General features: G+C 44.3%; 1 protein-coding gene across 2 annotated transcripts in view; it reads left to right on the top strand.

Annotated features, from left to right (window-relative positions):
* The first annotated feature begins 114 nt into the window (after positions 1–114).
* The window catches only part of CACNA2D3 (calcium voltage-gated channel auxiliary subunit alpha2delta 3), a 698,701-nt gene continuing 677,666 nt past the window's right edge, over positions 115–21,149 (top strand). Inside the window, exons 1-2 of one of the 2 annotated variants that reach the window (XM_056853929.1) lie at positions 115–233; positions 964–1,045. In XM_056853929.1, the coding sequence (XP_056709907.1) occupies positions 115–233; positions 964–1,045 (201 nt within the window). Of the gene's footprint in view, positions 234–963; positions 1,046–21,149 lie in introns of those variants that run through there. The other variant, XM_056853938.1, reaches the window with a different exon arrangement.

Here is a 21,149-nt window from a genome sequence, read left to right as displayed (position 1 = left end):
GGCCACGACTCTCGCGGCGGGCTGCGGGATGGAGCGGTGACTTCTCCGGCCGCCTCGCCTTCTCGCTGCCGAAGCCAGCCCCCGCGGGGGACGGAGGGACGGACGGAGGGAGCCATGGCCGGCAGCTGGAGCCTCCTGCGGGCTTTGGCGGCGTTCCTGGCGCTGGGCTGGAGCGGCGTGGGCGCGCGCTCGGGGGCCGCGGCCGGGGCGGAGCAGCAGATCCCCTTGTCCGTGTAAGTGGCCGGGGGAGCTGGGGATGGCCGGCGCGCGGAGGAGATTCGGGACGGAGCCCCCTTTCCCTTTCGACGCCGCTTTCCGGCTCCTGGCCGATCCGCAGGAGCCCCCTTTCCCAATCGGGAAAGGGGGAACGAGAGGAAAGGGGAGATTATGTGGAAGGAACCTCCCAAGTAGGAACTTTTGGCCGCGCCGACACGCTCCGATCGCTGCGGGGTTGCAGGCTTGTCTCATCCTAAAGGCTTAGGCCGTTTATGCACGGGAGGTTTTGCCTCTAGGTGCTCATTTGCCCCATTTGAACTCTCAAAACTCTGCGTGGGGGCTTATTGTCGAGTTTCGAGGATTCGGATGGGGCAAAGGGGCATCGAGAGAGCGGCAAATCCGAGGCAAAACGTCCCGTTCATAAATGGCCTTTTGAGATGCGCACCCTGCAAAAACCGAAGACCTGACAATGCGCCCCCCCCCCTCGGATTTGTGTGTGTGTGTGGGGAGAGGTTGGTAGCAAACTTTATCTTCAGCAAGTTTGAGAACAGAGCCCTTCCTCTCTCCCTCTCCTCAAACAGACCTACCTGGAGCTTCTGCTTAGAAATGACATCTTGGATTGTTTTAAAAACCCCTGATCAGCTGGAAAGGCTAAACCTCACTAGGGAGTGACAGTAGAGTGGTGCGGTGTGCGTCCTTCAGTCTAACACGTTATCACAGTTGTCTCCCTCTTTTCTGTCTTCGCAGTGTCAAACTCTGGGCCTCTGCTTTCGGTGGGGAGATCAGATCCATCGCGGCTAAATACTCAGGTTCCCAGCTCCTGCAGAAGGTAAGCCCCCCCCCCCCCCCATGGACCACACCAAATAATAAATTTAGTGCTGAAAAGGCAGGCCGATTTGGTACCCTAAACAGACAGGAAGAGCATCTTTGGGCCAGAGGGATTTCTTTTCTCTCCTCCTCTCTACTTTTCGCCGCCTGCTGTCTTTTTACACACTGCAGCGTCAGGAGGCTTTACCATGGAACTGGTTATTTTTAGATTACTCTTCTTTCCAAACACAGCCCTCCCTGACAACTTGAGCTACCTACGGTTTAGAATGAGGCTGCATTTGTTTTGCTTCCTGGGTGGGAATTATGATGATGTTCATATCAGGGTTGCCCCCTCCCCCTGCCCCCCTTAAGAAAGTTCATTCAAGAGGTAGTAAAACTGGCGTGTTTTATTTTGCTTTCTCCAGCTCTACTTCGCTGCACTGCAAAAAACCCCAAAGGCTTGATTATTGTTTGTCATCTCTGCAGTTTTTACAATCCTATTATTCCCCCAATCATCTCAGGCCAGTCCTGGGATGTATTACATCATTACAGATAAGGGGAATGAATGTGGTTATCTTCCTGCTCAGCTGCACAGCTGGGTAATAAGCTTGTGAAGTAGTGCAAAAACTTGAGAAATTGGGCTAAGCCCCCATAATTCTGAAGAGTAACGAGAATGGAAAATGGAATATTAGACCAGCTATCAAAGCCTCCATCTGGTCTCATTTAAACAGGCAACCTTATACTAAAATTCCATGTTGAGATACCCTGCATTTGTGAGTGATGAATTAAAAATAAACGAGAAATTCGGGGCATTGGCAAGTTGAAAGGGCTTCAGGATGGTTGTTCCGCATGATTTAAAAACATGAGCTTTGGAGGAGAAATCCAGATGCAGTTTTCTAGGAGAGGGATTGAAATGACTCCATGTACCAAGTTAAACTTTAAACAGAGATAAAACCAACACAGTTTTGCTGTGAACGAACAATGTGTCGTGTGTGCGTGGCAAGGTTTCATGCCATTCACAGAAAGGGCACTGAAACAGCTTCTGGTATCCGTGAGAAGTTGTTTGACATGCTGTATGTTGCATTTGTGATGCAAACAAACTTTGATGCTTGACCAGTCACAATTAGTGCAGTAAATGTAGCAATTAGCAATGGAGCGTGATAGCTGAAAAGAATGTGCGGAGGTTCTTCACAATGCTGTTTCCCATTTGGATATGGGAATGTGTCAAAATATAACAGTGCTGGTGATATGCATTTGGGGATTGCTTATATACCATAGGTCTTTCACAATATTTCCAAGTAATATACTTTTTTTAATATAAACTGGTATGGAATACATGGTAGCTACTCCAGTTCTTTGCAGGGAATGAAAAGACACTCCCTCTTAATCTATATGAAACCATATACATATATAAAACAAAAAGCATGATGGGGAAAATTTCTAAACCACAGCATATCTTGTGCAGATACAGATATCTTAGTCTTCTGAATATGCACTCTTTCAAAACAGATGGTACCATATATATATAAATATATATATATAAATAAATATATATATATATATATATATATATATATATATATATATATATATATATATATATATATATATATATATATATATATATATATATATAATTTTGAAATTCTCCCTTTGGTTCAAACCTTTGCAGAACACCCCCCCACACACACAATTTTAAGCACAGAATACCTGTTTTCCTAATATTTCAAGAAAGAGAAGTATCTAATTGATTTCCACATGGTAGCTTTTATAATAACTCTTTCTGTTCACGTCCCATCCTTTTGAAATAAAGCATCTTATCTCAAGTAGTAAAATTTCTTCCTATTGGTTGCCGTACTGCAGTGTCAATAATCGGAAGCGACTACAATGCTCGTTTTACATTCTCTTAATCATCTTTCAACTGCACTCGCTGCTTAGTGTTTCTTTCTGCAGCTTGACAATTGTGTATTTAATTCCCATCTGGAAGGGTGGTTTTTTTTTTTTGGTTTGTTTGTTTGGGTATTTCATTATGACATAAAACAGGAAATGCAAGAGCTGATATGATATGGGTTGCAGGTTTCTCTGCTGGTAATGGGTTTTTATGCTGCCCTGGCATTTTGAGGGCTGCCGTTTTTAAGGACAGGTGTATTACAATATTGTTTTAATTTCCATGCGGCGACCGGATTGCAAGTTCATTTTTTTCTGTTGCTGCAGAGATTCTTTCCAAATAAGTGTCGGTCTTAGAAATGGTCTGTACTTCTGCCATTGTTGAGATTAAAATGTACCTGGCATTTTCAGGTGTATCGAATTGGGGTGGGGGTGTCCAAGCAGGACAAAATAATGTCCAGCATGCCCGGGGAGTAGTAGCTCCAACAATTGGTGAAATAATGACATCACTGCAGCATCCCAGATGTGAAACCCTTTCCTTAGTGTCTGCCTGTGAGGAATTTTTTTGGGGGGGGGGGGAATTTGGATAGTGTTGAGAGAGCCAACACAAGTTCACTTTAATCCCCCTTTCCCAATATTGTGTCTCCGTCAATAAAATGATACAAGAGTGGACTGGAAACACTGACAGTTATAAGATATGCCACAGTCAAGTGCAGCTGAAAGATTAAAAAAAAAAAACGGGTAAGGCGACATCAGTAGTCACACAATATGATTTTCAACGTAACAAAGTCCTGATCAGAATGGGGCAAGAAGTGTCCAGACATATCATACATCCATAAAAGGATGGTTAGGTTTTGTGTTCATTTTGTAAAAGGCAGGAGGGCTCCAGGGGAACAGCATTCAAACGTAGCCTGCTTTAAATCCCAGGTATCCGAGTTTATATGTGGGATAATTTGCATGTCATTGAGAAGGAGAATTTAATGGATTGTTTCCCAAGAGAAAAAAAAATCCAGAAAGCTTTTACAAGGGGTGGTAAACAAGAGAGGTAGCTGTTACTCTGCAGCCTTACAGCCACCAAATGTAGCAGAGTAGGAGCAATGCAGATCAGCCAGGGCAGGGCTTCCCTTGTTTCCCACTCCGTGCTGGAGCAGCCTGTATATAAGTCCAAACTTATTTACTGGCTGATGTTACATAAGTAACACCTCACCCCCTAAGCACGCTTATTTCAAAGTGATTCCTATTGATCTCAGTGTATTTTACTCCCACGTCAGTATACTTCAGATCAAAGCCTAAACAGAAAGAAGATGCAATCCCCCAAAGCGCTCTGGATCAATGGCAGAAGCCCCCATTCATTTTAACTCAGCCTATGTAGATGGGTCAGTTTTCTAAAGAGGGCTTTACAGTTCTGCATTCCCCCCTTTGATGCAGAGTGGCCTGAAAGGGCCATTTGCTCTGTTTTTCTCAGCCAGCCTTTTGCTGAAAGGCAGCAGTCTTCATTTTCTCCAGTAACATAATTCAAAAAAAGGGGGGCTGCTTTAAAACAAATGAGAGCATTCTTTTCATCACGAGTACAGATAATTTTTGTGTATCTACCTGGAAGGGAAAATAGCGAGCTTTTCTATCTGCAGCATTGCAATGGCAGGGAAACACAAAGGCTGCCTTTGCGACAGCGGCTAATTTTCCAGTTCCGATTCCAGTTGTCATGTAGATTTGGCACCATAAAATAAATTGTCTACATGCTGCCTGGAGAGAGATGCATACTTTTCACTTAGTTGGCAATCACGGCTGGGCTCTCAGATTTGGCTGCAGATTTACTGAACTTGTCCCTTACTCATGAAGTTTAGAGAAGCTGCTTGAATAATCATGAATTTAATTTCACACTGGAAAGGTGTTCCTTTCATGTTTCTATCCTGGCACACCTTAAGGAACCTCATTTTCCAAATGGTATATGTAACCCATCAGGTGCATTCATTCTTTCCGGTTGCGCTCACATTGGTGAAGTTCCCCAGTGAACTGGGTTCATTGTGGCAAAGTGATTTGAATGACAATAACCCTACATTAGAATACTTCAGAATAACAGGTAGCATTCTCACACTGCAGATTAAAGGCTGACAGGGGTGGTTATTATTGGCTGATGTGGACAAGGCTGAAGATTGAAAGCTGTTTGTAAGCATTCTGAAGTTTTATAATCATGAAAGTTAGCAAAGAATAATTATTTGGTATAGTAACCTGCTGAGCGCTCTAATGCATCGGTGGAAAGATCAGTCATGCCACGTCTCCTAACCTTAACAATAATTGAAAATTAAAGGGAAAACATGCCATACTCCTAGAGACAAATATCTCTTCAAATATATCATTTCCCCTCAAATATCAGAAATAGAAGTATTACTGTGCTGATAGGGCATTCCTCAGGTCAGATTTAGAAATGTAGGGTTTTTAAAAACTTATTTTATTAATTTTTTAAGAGCTGAAGAATAGGTGTAGGTGAAATCTTTAATAAAAAGCTTCAGCATGTTAAGAAAAATATATTGAAATATTCTGACACATCTGTGCAATTGGGCCTTTGGTTCTTTAATGATCTGCGTTAGTATTTTTTCTTTCATGTATATGAAGAAATAATTTTTTTGTCGCTGGTTCAGGTCTTTCTTATGTAAGGGCCGGTTTAAACCTAAGTCTGCACTGCAGGTGTCTTTTTGGTGCAGGGGTGAGCTTCCATTACTGACAGAGCATTTGCTTTTGGTCATCGGCTACTTCCAGAGCGTTCTACGGACATCTGATCCTGTGCGCCCAGGGTGCTTCTAGGGCAACTGGTCTGTCCCTCAGACCAGGGGAAAAATATGATTTCCGTCATCTTCTTAGATCCTCCCTTCAAAAGAAATGCTGTGGTTAAAAACTGGGTGTCCCCTGGTAATGATTATGTGTGAGCTATTTCTCATCATGAAGGCTATTGTGTGAAGAACTGTGTGTAGAGTAACTAAGACTAAATCGGCATGCTACGTGCCTGTGGAATCGTCCAGCTGAAGTGGACAAAAGGCAGCCGTCGAAATACTTAATTAAATACTTAATCGAATGGGCTTTTACAGACACACGCTACTGAAGTTTGGTGGATTGGTACGCCAGGCTTCTTGTCATTGTTATGTTTCCCATGGTCACTGCACCTGCAGAGATGTAGGCTGCCAATGAGGGGGTTACAGGTCTGATGCATTTCATGCAGCAGACAAGGCAGCTGCCACAAACTGGCACTGTGTGAAATTAAACAATTATAAGATTTTATTCTCCCCTGTTGTTTAGCTGCCCGACATCCTAAATTCCTTCTCTTACAACCTGTGATAATAGAAAAGAGCAAGAGTCCAGTAGCACTTTAAAGACTAACAAAAATATTTTCTGGCAGAGTATGAGCTTTTGTGAGCCACAGCTCACTTCTTCAGATACGTGAGCTGTGGCTCACGAAAGCTCATACCCTGCCAGAAAATATTTTTGTTAGTCTTTAAGGTGCTACTGGACTCTTGCTCTTTTCTTCTACTGCAGACAGACTAACACGGCTACCCACTGTGAATTAACCTGTGATAAGAGGCTGTCATTCCCTTTTCATTCTCATGGAGATTGCCACTTCTGCACCTTCCCAGTCCCCGGATCACAGAGCAGGGAATTTGTGCCAAGGACAGAGGTAAAAACAAAGCAGGCTGGTGAGGGACTAGCTGAAAGTTATGTCAGACATCAAGGGGCAGAGATATGTCAGCATGCCAGTGTGGTGTAGTGGTTAGAGCATCAACTAGGATCCGGAAGACTGAGGTTTGAGTACTCATTCTGCTACAGAGGTTTGCCAGGTGACCTTGGGCCAGTCATGCTGGTCACCACACCTAAAAAAGGATATTACAGAGCTTGAGAAGGTGCAGAAAAGAGCAACCAAAATGATTAAGGGACTAGAGCAACTGTCCTATGGGGAGCGGTTAGGACGCTTAGGGCTGTTTAGCTTGGAAAGAAGGCGGCTAAGGGGAGACATGATAGAGGTCTATAAAATTATGCATGGTTTTGAGAGAGTGGACAGGGAGAAGTTTTTCTCCCTCTCCCAAAATACTAGAACACGGGGTCATCTGCTAAAGCTGGAGGGCGAGAGATTCAAAACAGATAAAAGGAAGTATTTTTTCACACAACGCATAGTTAAATTGTGGAACTCCCTGCCCCAGGATGTGGTGATGGCTGCCAGCTTGGAGGGCTTTAAGAGGGGAGTGGACATATTCATGGAGGAGAGGGGTATTCATGGCTATTAGTTAGAATGGATACTAGTCATGCTGCATACCTATTCTCTCTAGTATCAGAGGAGCATGCCTATTCTATTGGGTGTGGTGGAACACAGGCAGGATGGTGCTGCTGCAGTCGTCTTGTTTGTGGCTTCCTAAAGGCATCTGTGCCGTGTCCGCACTTACCATTTGCGGTGCCGGCTTTCGCGGGCTTTCCTTGCATGTTCCCACTGCAACTCACCCAAAGGATTCCCAGGACGTCTCCAGAGCGCAGTTTCTCCGCGGTAAGAGGATCCGCTGATAAGGCGAGTTACAAAAATAAAGCGTCCTCCACACTCGGTGCCTTAAAGTGGGAACATGCAATGCGTCCTCAATCCTGCTGCCAGCCAACCTCTGCACTCCCCCCGCCTCCCTTACTAAAGCTGAACCAATTGGCGTCCTTGCTTGGAGCGCCGACTGGGCATGCCTGGAAGCTTGCCGGTCTGGGGATTTTCAAGTGCAGCGGAGAAAGGAGGCGCAGTGGGAACAGGAATTTTAAAGCGGTCTGGATTCTTGTGTACTGGATGCGTGTAATTTGCGAGGTAAGTTGCTAGTGCGTCAACGGGCCTGGTTGGCCACTGTGTGAACAGACTGCTGGACTTGATGGGCCTTGGTCTGATCCAGCAGGGCCTTTCTTATGTTCTTATGCTCTTTACATGATATAGTGGTTAAGAGCGGCGGTTTAGAGCGGTGGAGTCTGATCTGGAGAATCGGGTTTGATTCCCCACTCCTCCACATGAGTGGTGGAGGCTAATCTGGTGAACTGGATTTGTTTCCCCACTCCTACACATAAAGACAGCTGGGTGACCTTGGGCAAGTTACAGCTCTGTTAGAGCTCTCTCAGCCCAACCTACCTCACAGGGTGTCTGTTGCGGGGAGGGGAAGGGAAGGTGATTGTAAGCCGGTCTGAGTCTCCCTTAAGTGGTAGAGAAAGTCGGCATATAAAAACCAACTCTTCTTCTTCTTCAGCCTAACCTACCTCGCAGGGTAGTTGTGAGGATAACTCGAGGAGGGGGAAAAAAGAAGTTGCAAGCCATTTAGGGTACCTATTGTGGAACAAAAGCAGCATATAAATACCTAACTAAACAAGCACTGGCAAAGGAAAATGCTGTATTAATTAAAATAGGGCAAAGGGTGATGTTCCAACTTTGAAAAGGTTTCTAGAAGTATGACATGTTTTATGAGCTTTTGCTAGTGGATTACATACTTGGGCAGGGGAATTGGAAAAAATAATATATATAAGGAGGGAGAAAAGGAGTTGGTTCATCAGAAGGAGAGTTAGCAGTTAATGGGCAAAAAAATGTGAAACAAAAAAGGCAAGTTACTACTCTGTTACTACTCTGAAGATGCCTGCCCCAGCTGCTGGCGAAACGTCAGGAAAGAAAATTCCAAGACCACGGTTACACAGCCCGGATAACCTACAAGAACCAATGAACTCTGACCGTGAAAGCCTTCGACAATAAAAAAGGCAAGATTGAAAGAGCAGAGCAACTGAGAAGCATCTAGTTCTGGGTCACCCTCTCCACCTGAAATTAAAAAGAAGCATCTTGATCAGAGAAGTCTGACTGTGTTTAGTTTCCTACCCCCTCCCCCTCCCCCAATGTTCATAGGACAATCAACCTGGTTATTCCTCAAAAGAAAGTAGAGTTCTCAAAGCAGGTGCCATTATTTGAGAGGATGGGTTGCTTCTCTTCTGGTTGTTAGACGAATGCCAGCTGGAGGTGGAACACCCCCCCCCCGGAGATGCTTACATACAAAGGGAGGGCAGCTGGGCATTGGAATAATAGAATCATAGGGTTGGAAGGGGCCACACAGGCCATCTAGTCCAACCCCCTGCTTAATGCAGGATCAGCCTAGAGCATCCCTGACAAGTGTTCGTCCAGCTGTTGCTTGAAAACTTCCAGAGAGGGGGAGCTTAGTTCACCACCTCCATAGGTAGCTGATTCCACTGTTGAAAAAACTGTTGCTGTAAACCCCCCCCCCCAATATCCAGCCTGACTGGGGAAGGCACTGGCAAACCACCCCGTAAACAGTCTGCCTAGAAAACGTCGGGATGTGACGTCATCCCATGGGTCAGGAATGACCCGGTGCTTGCACAGGGGACCTTTACCTTTAATATCCAGCCGGTACCTTTCCTCCCACATTATTGCAAGTTCTATCCTCTGCTGCCAACAGGAACAGCTCCCTGCCCTCTAAGTGACAGCCATTCAAATACTTAAAGAGAGCAATCTTGTCCCCCCTCAACCTCCTCTTCTCCAGACTAAACATTCCCAACACCCTCAGCCTTTCCTTATAAACTCAGTCTCCAGGCCCCTGATCATCCTCATTGCTCTCCTTTGCACCCGCTCAATTCTGTCCACATCCTTTTTGAAGTGAGGTCTCCAGAACTGCACACAATACGCCAGGTGCGGCTTGACCAATGCAGTGTACAGCAGAACTACGTCATCCTGTGATTTGGATATTATGCCTCTGTTGATGCACCTCAAGATTACATTAGCTTTTTTTTTTCCTACTGGGATCCTGTAGATTTGGTGGGAGAAAGCATGGTGTATCAATTTGGGTCTAGACCTTTTCATTGCAGGGATATAACCGAAGGCTCGGCAAGCAAAAGGAGGTTACTTTTCAAAAACGAAAGCTGGGAAATCAGACACCCTAGTCGATATGGCAATAGGTCATTACAACATTATGACACTAGAGTGCCACAGCAATGATAGATTGCTTAAGAAGTCTTCCAAAAAATCCTCTCGTAGCATGTTAAGAAAAAATGCTGTCTGTTGGAGGAAAGTGTATACAAAGTTCATGTACAGATGCTCTGTTGCCAGAGTGAATGCCTTCGCTTTTGTGGTGCTGATGACAGGGGAACATGTGGATGCAGCCAAGATCTGCCTGGGGTTATCTTGATTTGCAGTTCAGCCTTTTTGTTACTACTTCTTACAGTGGAATCCTACTTTAATCTAAACCCATAGTTTTAAATGGAATAGTACTGCAAGGACTGCACTTTAAATACTGTAAAAGGATTGCACTCTCAATCCAGGTCTTTATTATTTGGATTTTTATTTCCTTTTTAACATCTTTGTGCAAGGGAATATTTAGCCGCATATGACAATGGAATATAATCATGAAGGCTGGTGTTGACATTTGCAGGTAATCTTTAGGGTATTTGTTGGTAAATGCGCTTTCTGATTGACAGAACACTGATTGCTCTGAGATGCTTTATTCCTGAAATGAGCTGTGTGTGTGTGTGTGTGTGTGTGTGTGTACATGTTTTTACTGTATTCTACTATACAAAGCTTTGTCATGTTGTTCTTTTTAGACTGCCAAGATTGAGAGGTAGGAGTACAACATTACAACAACTAGTAGCTTGAGTCCAATTAATATTCAGCTAGTGCTTCTGATTCATGCAGTACATCTATCTTTAGTTTTAAAACACATAATGGTGACTTAATTTTTTAAAAAGTGCATTTTATATCGATATAGGAAAAAACTGAGCCCAATCATCTTGACATTAATTGCTTTTCTTTCTATCTCTTCTGTGCTTGCTGTGTTTTCTAAAAAAGAAAGAAAAAAGAAAAGCCATTTACCTCTCCCCCAAACCATCAAGCTACTGTGCTTAATGCTGTCATCTTTGGGGAATGGGTTGTCAAGATTAGGAGCATTACTAGAAAGTAAGGCAAGGCATGAATGACAGACTTGTTGAACACTAGTGTTATGTTTTATGACAGGTTTGGTTCACAGTTGGAAGTGTGCTCTGTAGCAATATGGAAGATGAAGTGGATAACGTTAGAAGGAAACACTGTTGTTATTAGAAAAAAGTGCAAGTATAAATAGGGCTGATCAGACTAATGCTGTTGTTTAAACCCACGTTATAATTAATGTGTTTAAAATATGAAGGCTCAGTAAAATAATTGTTGGATTACCATCTTGCCAGTGTTCAGACAATTGCTTTGTGAGATGAAGATATATGCAGAGATGCTAGGGATGGTCTTCATGGTTTGGAGGGCCTGGTGAAAAGTCAAGAACGGGCCATCTGTACACAACTCACTCTGAACAAGAATAAAGCACCCAGTTTTGGCAATGTATGGAGGACTTTGATTCATAAGGTTGCCATGAGTCGGAAGCGACTTGACGACACTTAACACACACATGCCCTTCAAAGCTGCTCCGCAGTTTGCCTTTGGACTTCATTTTCTAATATTCACCAAAACAATATAGAAAGCAAGCTATTACTGTTAAAAATAAAATTTAGTATTATAATAAGAATGTACTGACTCAGGATTCATTTGCTATTTTAGTGTGACATAACAGTGTGTGATGGTTACACAACTCACTGTACAGCTCCTGAAAGCTGAGCGAGGCTCTGCAGAAAAGAGACCCCATCAGGTCCCCTTTCGTTCAATGTGGCATAACAAATACAATGTTTTCGATGGCATGTGAGTCACCTTGAGCAGGTCTCTGGAGAGGTAGCATATGTGTTTTCTGGAATGTACTTTGTATCAAGACTTTGTACCACCTTTCAACTGCATATGTGTAAAACAATAAAAAATAAAATACTTACAAATACTCTATGAATTAAGGTGTTGGGTTTTATTAGCTATTTTAAAATCAAAACCTCTTTTTAAAATGTACTCATGACCAAAACATAAAGCCATAAATTCTTTAATGGAAAATATGGGATCAAATGGGAAGCCAAAGAAAGAGACTTCCATCTCTGGTTGGGCTTGGCTACTGAAAACACACTAGAACAATGGGCAGCCCATTCCTGAAAGGGGGGGTGGATCCGTCACGGCCGGGAGCGGTGTAGCCTGGTAGCCACGCTTCCTCCTCAGAGGCTTCTTAGCCACAGCGGAGGGGGGAAAAGGCTTTTTTTAAAGTAGAAAATGAAAAAAGGGGGAAATGCCCCATAGCAACTACTTTTACCTTTAATGGGATTTTATTTACTAGGTGATGTTATTTACCTCCATGTCATGAAAAGCTTCTGCTGCCCATTTCTACACATTAAGCCTTTATTTTCTCCAGATTGCGGGTAATCTTAATAACAACAGGGACACTGCCAAAGGAAGCAGAGCTGCCGTTCCCCTAACTAGGCAATTTAGGGTTACCAGCCAGGAGCGTCTGGGGATGAGGGTGGGCATTTCTTCTGGTCGCATAACTGGATGTGACATCATGCATTGTTGGAATGCTTTATCAGTTCTCCCAAATTCTACGGTTTTACCATTGGTAGAGCATGATAATTGAGGCTATCGTATTTTGGTCACAACATGAGACGACAAGAGTCACTGGAAAAGACAGTCATGCTAGGAAAAGTTGAGGGCAGCAGGAAGAGGAAGACCCAACAAGAGATGGACTGACTCAATAAAGGAAGCCACAGCCCTCAATTTGCAAGATCTGAGCAAGGCTGTCAAAGATGGGACATTTTGGAGGACTTTCATTCATGAGTCGAAAGTGACTTGACGGCACTTAACACACACACACACACACACACACACACACACACACACACACACACACACACACACCATGATAGTAACACCACTTTTCTGCCCAAATTTCTCTTGGGCAGCAGCAGGGGTCTGGGTTTTCTGCTGTTGCACGAGACTTGGTCCTCCAAAGCAAACTGTGGAAGTTACCTTAATGGTTATGGAGAAAAAACTTATTTCAAGGGGTCTTCTTTCAAGGGGTTTCTGGAGCTCTATATAATAGCCAAGGTAGAATTTAACAGCTTTGTGAAAGCCTTGTTTTCCCAAATGGTATTTATGTCCTTCTAATTTGAAGCCTTCCAGTTATAGTAATACAATTTCCTTCCCTATAATTGTTGATCACATAAGTTAAAAAGGCTCGCAAAGAAACAGGCATAGCATACATTAAAAAAAAAAATGAATTTGCTTACTTCCCCTCTCTGAACTTTTCTCCCAGAAGCTTTATTGTGAAATGCAAATTAGATGCATTTAGTGTACTTTCAACTCCAGCTCACTCAGACTGAGGAAGTCAGCCAAGGGCTGCAAGGAAGCTTTTGGGGATAGGAAATGAAGGGCAAGAGTATCTCTGTAAGGAAAGGGCTTTTTTCAAACTTTTACATACACTTTAATTTATTAATAAAGTATCAAAATCAACATTTAAAAAGGAACGGCATACTCTCCCTGCTCTGGTAAATTGTTTTACAGGGATATGTCTTTATTTTTTAAGTGGCTTGAAGTTGGCAAAAATGGGGGTGGGGATAAAAAAAAGCTGTAGGTGCATAAGGGGTTTTCACCCTGGAGAAAAGGGGTTGTGTTAGGGTTGCCAACCTAGCTGCAGATCTCCTGCTATTACAACTGATCTCTAGCCGTTAGAGATCAGTTCACCTGGAGAAAATGGTCACTTTGGCAAGTGGACTCTATGGCAGGGGTGTCGAACTCATTTGTTAGGAGGGCCGGGTATGACATAAATGTCACTTAGTCGGGCCGGGCCATGTGGGTGTAAATAAACAAACAAACAACTAATTAAATAAATAAATAAATAAATGGAGGGAAGGAAGAAAAGAAGGAAAGAGAAACAGGGAAAGAAGGGAGGGAAAGAAAGAAAGAAAAGGAGACAGAGGGACAGGAAAAAAGGGAGAAAAGAGAGAAGGAGTGATAAAGAGAGAGAAAGAAAGAAAGGGAGTGAAAGTGAGAAGAGAGAAAGAAAAAGAGACTGAAAGAGAGGAAGAGGGGCGGCTTACCAACTGTTGCATGGGGTCATGGAGAGCGGCCTGTGCGCCCCACCAAGGGACAGGGGCGGCTTCCTGGATGGCGTGCAGGGCTGTGGAGAGCGGCCTGCATTCCCCGCCAAGGGACAGGGATGGCTTCCCAGCTGGTGTGCGGGGCCGCGGAGAGCGGCCTGCGCACCCTGCCGAGGAAAAGGGGTGGCTTCCTGGCTGGTGCTCGGGGCCGCAGCAGCTCCAGGAAGTTCACAAAAGTTCAGGGAAGGGGGAAAGGGAGACTAGAAGCCCTGGCTCCGCGGGCCGGAGAAAAGCCCTCCGGGGGACACATCCGGCCCGCAGGCCGCATGTTTGACACCCCTGCTCTATGGCATTGAAGTTCCTTCCCTCTCATCCCCTGCCCTCCTCAGGCTCCATCCCAAAAATCTCCTGCTGGTGGCGAAGAGGGACCTGGCAACCCTAGGTTGTGTGCTCAGCCCCTGCATTTGAAAATCCTGCCTAAGATGTGCCAAATACAACTACTCCTGAATTTGCATGCCAACTGTATAAAACCAGGACAATGTAGTAGTCCAATGGAAAGGGAATATCTCTCTGTACATACTCAGGGGTATTTTTTTCTTCCAGTACTCAGTCCATGTGTTGAAAACAGATTCCTGGGCTAAGCTCTGGTAAGGTCTTGGTACAGATTAAGAAATAAATTCTCAGGCAATATCCATGTGGATCTGTTGCAGCAAAGCAGATCACAGTCAGCGGGGCTCTGAGAAGGAGTGGAAAAGAGCTTCTGGAGTGCTGATTGTACCTAATTGTGGGAGGAAATTGCAGCTGATTGTTGTTGATTGGGGAGGGTCTGCTTTGCCTGGGGCTGGCTGCTGGCTCCGCCTTTTGCTGAGTGGGCCTTGAACTGAGTAAGGCTCTGAAAGGGAGTGGGAAAGAGAGCTTCTGGAGTGGTGAGTGTTTTTCCCCCCCCTTTCCTTAACTGCTGGGGAGAATTAGCTGAGGTTATTGTGTGGGATGACATTGTTTGAGGGTGTGTGGGTGTGTTCAGCCTGCTGTAGTGTGTGGTGCCTGTTTGAGTAAGTGTTGTTTCTGTTCCTCTCTTTTGCTTGGGTTGTATCTGATTGTACCTAATTGCGAAAGGAAATTGCAGCTGATTGTTGTTGATTGGGGAAGGTCTGCTTTGCGTGGGGCTGACTGCTGGCTCCGCCTTCTGCTGGGTGAGCCTTAAACTGAGTAAGGCTTCTCCTCGCCAAAGGCAAGAGTCAGAGGACGAGAGCTCAAGGGCTCTTGCCCTGTGGTTCTTAGCCTGGGGGCCCTGTAAGAAGCTGAGAGGTTTTTGCTTCTGCAACCGGGGAGTCTGGTGAGGCAGTTTGTCAGGGGCATTATCAGGGAAGTGCAGGAAAAAACCTGTAGCACTTCTGCAATGGATCACAGCAGTGTGGCTGGTGAGGGAGCTGAGGCAGTGACATGCAAAGTCTGTGGCATGTTTGTATTCTCACCTGAGGGTAACAGCAATTACCCTACTGGAGATCCTACTGGAGGAGCAGATGCAGGGGCTTGAGGCATGCTTGTCCACATTCCATTTTATAAGGGAAGGGGATGAGTTCATGGACAGAACGGATGAAGCAATCTTGAGAGGGAGAGTTTTTCTCCCTCTCCCATAGTACCAGAACACGAGGTCATCTGTTGAAGCTGGAGGGTGACAGATTCAAAACAGATAAAAGGAAGTATTTTTTCACACAACGCATAGTTAAATTGTGGAACTCCCTGCCCCAAAATGTGGTGATGGCTGCCAACTTGTAAGGCTTTAAGAGGGGAGTGGACATGTTCATGGAGGAAAGGGGTATTCATGGCTACTAGTTAATATGGATACTAGTCATGCTGCATACCTATTCTCTCCAGGATCAGAGGCGCATGGCTATTATCTAAGGTGTGGTGGAACACAGGCAGGATGGTGCTGCTGCAGTCGTCTTGTTTGGGGGCTTCCTAGAGGCACCTGGTTGGTGACTGTGTGAATAGACTGCTGGACTTGATGGGCCTTGGTCTGATCCAGCAGGGCCTTTCTTATGTTCTAACATAGGGGTGGGGAACGTCAGGCTCGGGGGCCATTTAAGGCCCGCGAAATCATTTGGTCTGGCCCTTTGTGGGTCCTGGCAGATCTCTAGCTCAGAAGGATCTAAGACTGGCAATCCGCCCGCGGACAGGAATAGCCTCTATTCAAGGCAGATGTGAGTTTGTTTTGCCAAGAAAAGGAACCTTTTCCCCCCTTGCAGAAGAGTCGTTAGCTATGGAGCTGCTAGGACCGCCAGAGAAACTGTGTTAACCCTTTCCCACCCGGGCCGTGGAGAAACGTATTCCCTCTATACTACAAAAGGGCTGGGGGCAGAAGTGGCGACAATAGAGGGGTTAAAGGGGGCAGGGCCAGAATGCGCAGGGGGGGGCGAGTTCTTAGCCAATGTGTCCTCATTTCATCCCTGCGGGCAGAGGTAGCAGGAGCCGGCTGTAGAATCCAGCCCCGACCATGCGGAGCAGGAGCAACTCCGGCGTGTGGCTGGACAGCTACACCTGGCTGGTGCAACAGACCATCCTGTGCCACCAGGTGGGCAAATGCACCACCGGTTGGATGCCTGCCTGCTTCTCCATGTGGGGGGGTCATCTGGGGCAGCTGCCTGCTTGTGGCTTGGTCAGCTAGCTTTTAAGTTGATAATTTTGTATGGTCCGCGAATGATGTTATAAATATCCAAATGGCCCTTGGCGGAAAAAAGGTTCCCCACCCCCCACCCCTGTTCTAACAGGAGGAGGAGAGAAAGGCATCTCACCAAATGGAGGAGCATCACAGAAGGGTGCATGAAGGAATGTAACTCACAAAAGCAGGAAAATCAGGAGACGTTCTGAGCCTCTGTTGCTAAGCAGTCGGTTCCAGGATCTCCCCATAGATATTGATTCTGGACCACTGGAACAAGGCATACTCCCCCAGCCTCCCCAACACTTGAAGGAAATTTCTCAGGCCACTGTGGATGAGGGGACTCAAGCTTCTGCTCCCCAATATAGGAGGAACTGTGTGCTGGTAATTGGGGACTCCGTACTGAGAGAGGTAGAGGCTAAAGTGTGCCCACCAGACATCATAGAATCATAAAGTTGGAAGGGACCACCAGGGTCATCTAGACCAACCCCCTGCACAATGCAGGAAATTCACAACTACTTCCCCCTCATCACAAGATGTATGCTGTCTATCAGGTGCACGCACCCAGGATGGGTAGAAAGACTCATCAAGCCCACAGATTATTATTCTTTCTTACTCATGTATGTAGGAACAAATGATATTGCCCAGCACAGCCCAGAATATATTAAAAGAGACTATGCGGCTCAGAGTAAAAAGGTCAAGGACCTGGGAGCACAGGTTGTGTTTTTGCCAGTTCTTCCTGTCTAAGGTTGTGGCTTAGGAAGGGAGGGAAGAATACTGCAAATAAATGAATAGCTGCATAGATGGTGTTGCCAGGAAAGGTTTGGTTTTTTGGACCATGGTTTACGCTTTCAAGATGAAGCTCTTCTATCAGGAGATGGTTTGTACCTCACAAGGGTAGGAAAAATGTGTTTGGTAATTTTTGTTAGGAGTGGCATCATGCCATTGGCCATTTAAATTTTTTTCTCCCACCTCCATTCTAAGTGGTAGCAGGACAGAGCAGGTGGAGTGGAGTATTCCCCACTCCCACCAGGGGTCTGGCAGCCCTGGTGAATACACTTAAATCTATTGCAAAGTGCTAATTCAACAATTGTTTATGTGACAGTAATGTGTTATTTGTTGACGTGCCACAAAACCCATTAAAATGCATTGTACATGTTGTTGCCAACCTCCAGGTGGTGGCTGGAGATCTCCAGACTATAGAGCCATTCCTCTGTGGAAAATGGCTGCTTTGAAGGCCAGACTCTATGGTGTTATGCCCCACTGAGGTCCCTCGCCTCCCCAAACTCTGCCCTCCTCAGGGTTTAATTCCAAATTTCTAGGAATTTCCCAACCTGGGGTTGACAGCCCTATAAATCTCACCATTGAATCTTGGTCTTTTGCAATGAATGAATAATAAGTGCTGTATTAAAGAAATTAAAAAGAAACAAATATATCCCAGCAAACTGTAAGTTATCTCCCATTAATTCATGTTGGACTTTTTAGGAACTAACCAGAGGGTAGGGGAAATTGCTGTACTTAGCCTGCTGTGATCAGAGTACCTAAGTCTGGCCTTGTGTACAATACTGGAGAAATTAGCATTGTTTTGGTGTTATAAAAATGCAGTGCCAGCATTGATGACAAATACAGCAGTCCTGTATATTAGGATTATATATATAAATTATATTAGGCTTATATCAGTATCATGATTTGGTAAAGGAAGATGAGGGCAGGCTGTTGGCACTTTGCTGCCTCTAGTGAGTGTACTGTACATCTCAAGAGGTTCATTCCAAGATCCTTTGCAATACTGCAATCCATGGCGAGGTCCAAAGAACTGCTTCAGGCATGTGCAAGGAACTGTGCAGGCCAAGTGGAAGTTTTTGATTTGTTTTAACAGCAAACTGCCATGTTGGTTTGCCAAATCCAGGTTGGAAATTCCTGAAGATTTGGGGAAGGAGCCTGAGGAGGGTGGTTTTTGGGGAAAGAAGGGTATAATGCCATAGAGTCTACCCTCCCAACAGATTTTTTTCTCCAAGGGAACTGGTTTCTGTAGTCCGAAGATTGGTTGTAATTCCAGGAGATCTCCAGGCCCCATCTGGAGTTTGGCAACCCTCCCCATGTCATATCGCCAAATACATTTAAAAGTCTTCTCTGATTCCATAGCAATACTATGTTGTTCCCTGGATTTTCCAGGATATTAGTTCTTGGGTGCAAAATTGCAATGAACTCACAATAAGACATTCACACCAAGAGATGTCTGTCTGTCTATATGTATGTACAACACTGCTTGCCCATATGAGCAGCTTTATATGTATGTGTATATATATTGCCGACCATCTTGTGTAACTATCAATTGCCAGTCTTTCTCTGTGCCCAGTTCTGTATGTTTTTTTCTTCATAGATTTCTATTTGGTGTTTAGGTTGTCTGTTAATCAAACACGTGCTCTGTGTTTGCATCAGTGTAAAAGTAACAGATTTAGTTTTAACTGAAAGAAAAAATTTCCTTTCAAGCCATTTGCTGCTTATTCACCTAAGCGTTGTCTCAGTCTGCCGCTTTCCTACATTTTGCATGCATGGGATGATTCCATTACTCTTATGATTAAATGTGAAGTGTGTTGCCTTTGATATGTGATTTAATATGTGATGGAAATATGAGATGCCTTCAATTCATTTACAGCATATCCATGTTATGTTTTTTAATAATGCTTTTTGATACAGACATTTTTTGAGTGGACAGACAACCCCAGTAGAAACTCTTTTCTTTCTTTCTTTCTTTCTTTCTTTCTTTCTTTCTTTCTTTCTTTCTTTCTTTCTTTCTTTCTTTCTTTCTTTCTTTCTTTCTTTCTTTCTTTCTTTCTTTCTTTCTTTCTTTCTTTCTTTCTTTCTCTAATTTTGTTCGTTAATTCATTCATAGTTGGTTTGCATTTTATTCCTCTCTGTTTTGGGGGAAAAAAACCTTTCAAGGTTATAGGATTTGGTTTTATAAATGTAATAATTAATGTTAAAATATGTAACCCTACTATTGTTTTCCGCCAAGAAAAATTCAGTGCTGCTCACATCGATGTAACGAAAAATTACCATTTAAAAATCAACAAACTTTATGAGAGTACCCAACCTCAGATGAGCCCCAACACACAGCCTGCTTGAGGAAAAATAGTAACAGCTTCTCTATCATAAACACCATGAGTTTGACCACATGCTTAATTTTCATGGAGGTGGCGAAGTCATGCTGTAGTAATTTAGGCTGATGGTAAGTGGTACTTCAACACAAAGTATCGTGACAGAAAAGGCACAACATGTCATGAATAGAGATTAAAGATGGGCTTGAGAAAGTGGAGCTTTTTGACAAAGAACTGGTAAATGGCTTGGTTTTTTAACCAAATCGACATGGAAGGGTCATTCCCATTCCTTTTTCCTCTGCTCCTGTCGGCCAGCTTGTTGCCCACCCTTCTAGTCTACCTCTGCTTCCTCCCACAAGAGATGTCAAGTACCCTCAGAACTATATTTCTTAGGGTGTTCCTGGCATACTGAAATGGTATCTGAGGTTCTGAGGAATGAGCAGTCCAGTGAGGAGGTGTGAGGAAAAAGAGAATGAGGAGTCCAGCTGGTTGGCCATTTCTGATACAGCAAGTTCACACCATAAAGGGGAATGAATGTGGAAGAGAAGCAGGGCTTCTTCCTTGGATCTAGGGTTGCCAACCTCCAGGCAGTGTTTGGAGTTGTCCCAGAATTACACCTGCTCTCCAGAGTATAGCAGTCGATTCCCATGGATGGCAGCTTTGAATAGTGGACTTCTTGTCATCACGTCTCTGCTGAGCTCCTTCCCCCTCCCCAAACAATGCCCTTCCCAAATCTCCAGCAATTTTCCGAACCAGAGTTGGCAACCCATTATACAAACAAGTCAGAAAATGGTTGTGGATTATAGGCCCTGACTTGGATAGCCCAGGCTAGCCCTATCTCATCAGATCTCAGAAACTAAGCAGGCTTGGCCCTGGTTAGTACTTGGATGGGAGGCAGGCAATGGCAAACCATCATTGGATGTCTCTTGCCTTGAAACTCCTACGCGGTTACCTTAAGTCATCTGTAACTTGACGGCACAAAACAAAACAAAAAAAAGCTTGCCTTTCTGCTGAAAGTGAACATCACAAGCCACTGAAGTTTGCATTCTGAGCCCAGGGAATATGGGTTTGGATGGCATTTTTAAACAGATGTTACCCTGAAGGAATGGTGCTTTTCAAACCCAACAACTGCCAACCAATACTCAAAGGGCATATCTCCACCACAAGTTTAAGCTGATTTAATAACAATTTTCTGTCTAGACTAATCTGGACCATCTCTGCATACAACTGTTGAAGACTTTAAGCTGCTAGCAGCTGTTAGAAAGCAAACAGACATTCTCGTGAGAGTTTCACCCCACTATCTAGTTGGCATAGAAGTATAAATTTTCTTTCTGTGTATAAAATATTTATCTTCTATTATTCAGTCTGGAGAACCTCAAGCAATAACAAAATTACCGATTTAGAATATTTAAATAAATCAAATAAGGAAACCATAACAGGCACAGGAACAGTATCAGTTTGAATTGTGTTGAAATCAATTTTCATTAGATTTGTCTGTCTGCTGT

Source organism: Euleptes europaea, chromosome 1 (assembly GCF_029931775.1).
Source record: "Euleptes europaea isolate rEulEur1 chromosome 1, rEulEur1.hap1, whole genome shotgun sequence".
Classification (NCBI taxonomy): Eukaryota; Metazoa; Chordata; class Lepidosauria; order Squamata; family Sphaerodactylidae; genus Euleptes; species Euleptes europaea.
Note: the sequence above shows the minus strand (reverse complement) of the source record. Positions and strands in the feature narration are given on the sequence as shown.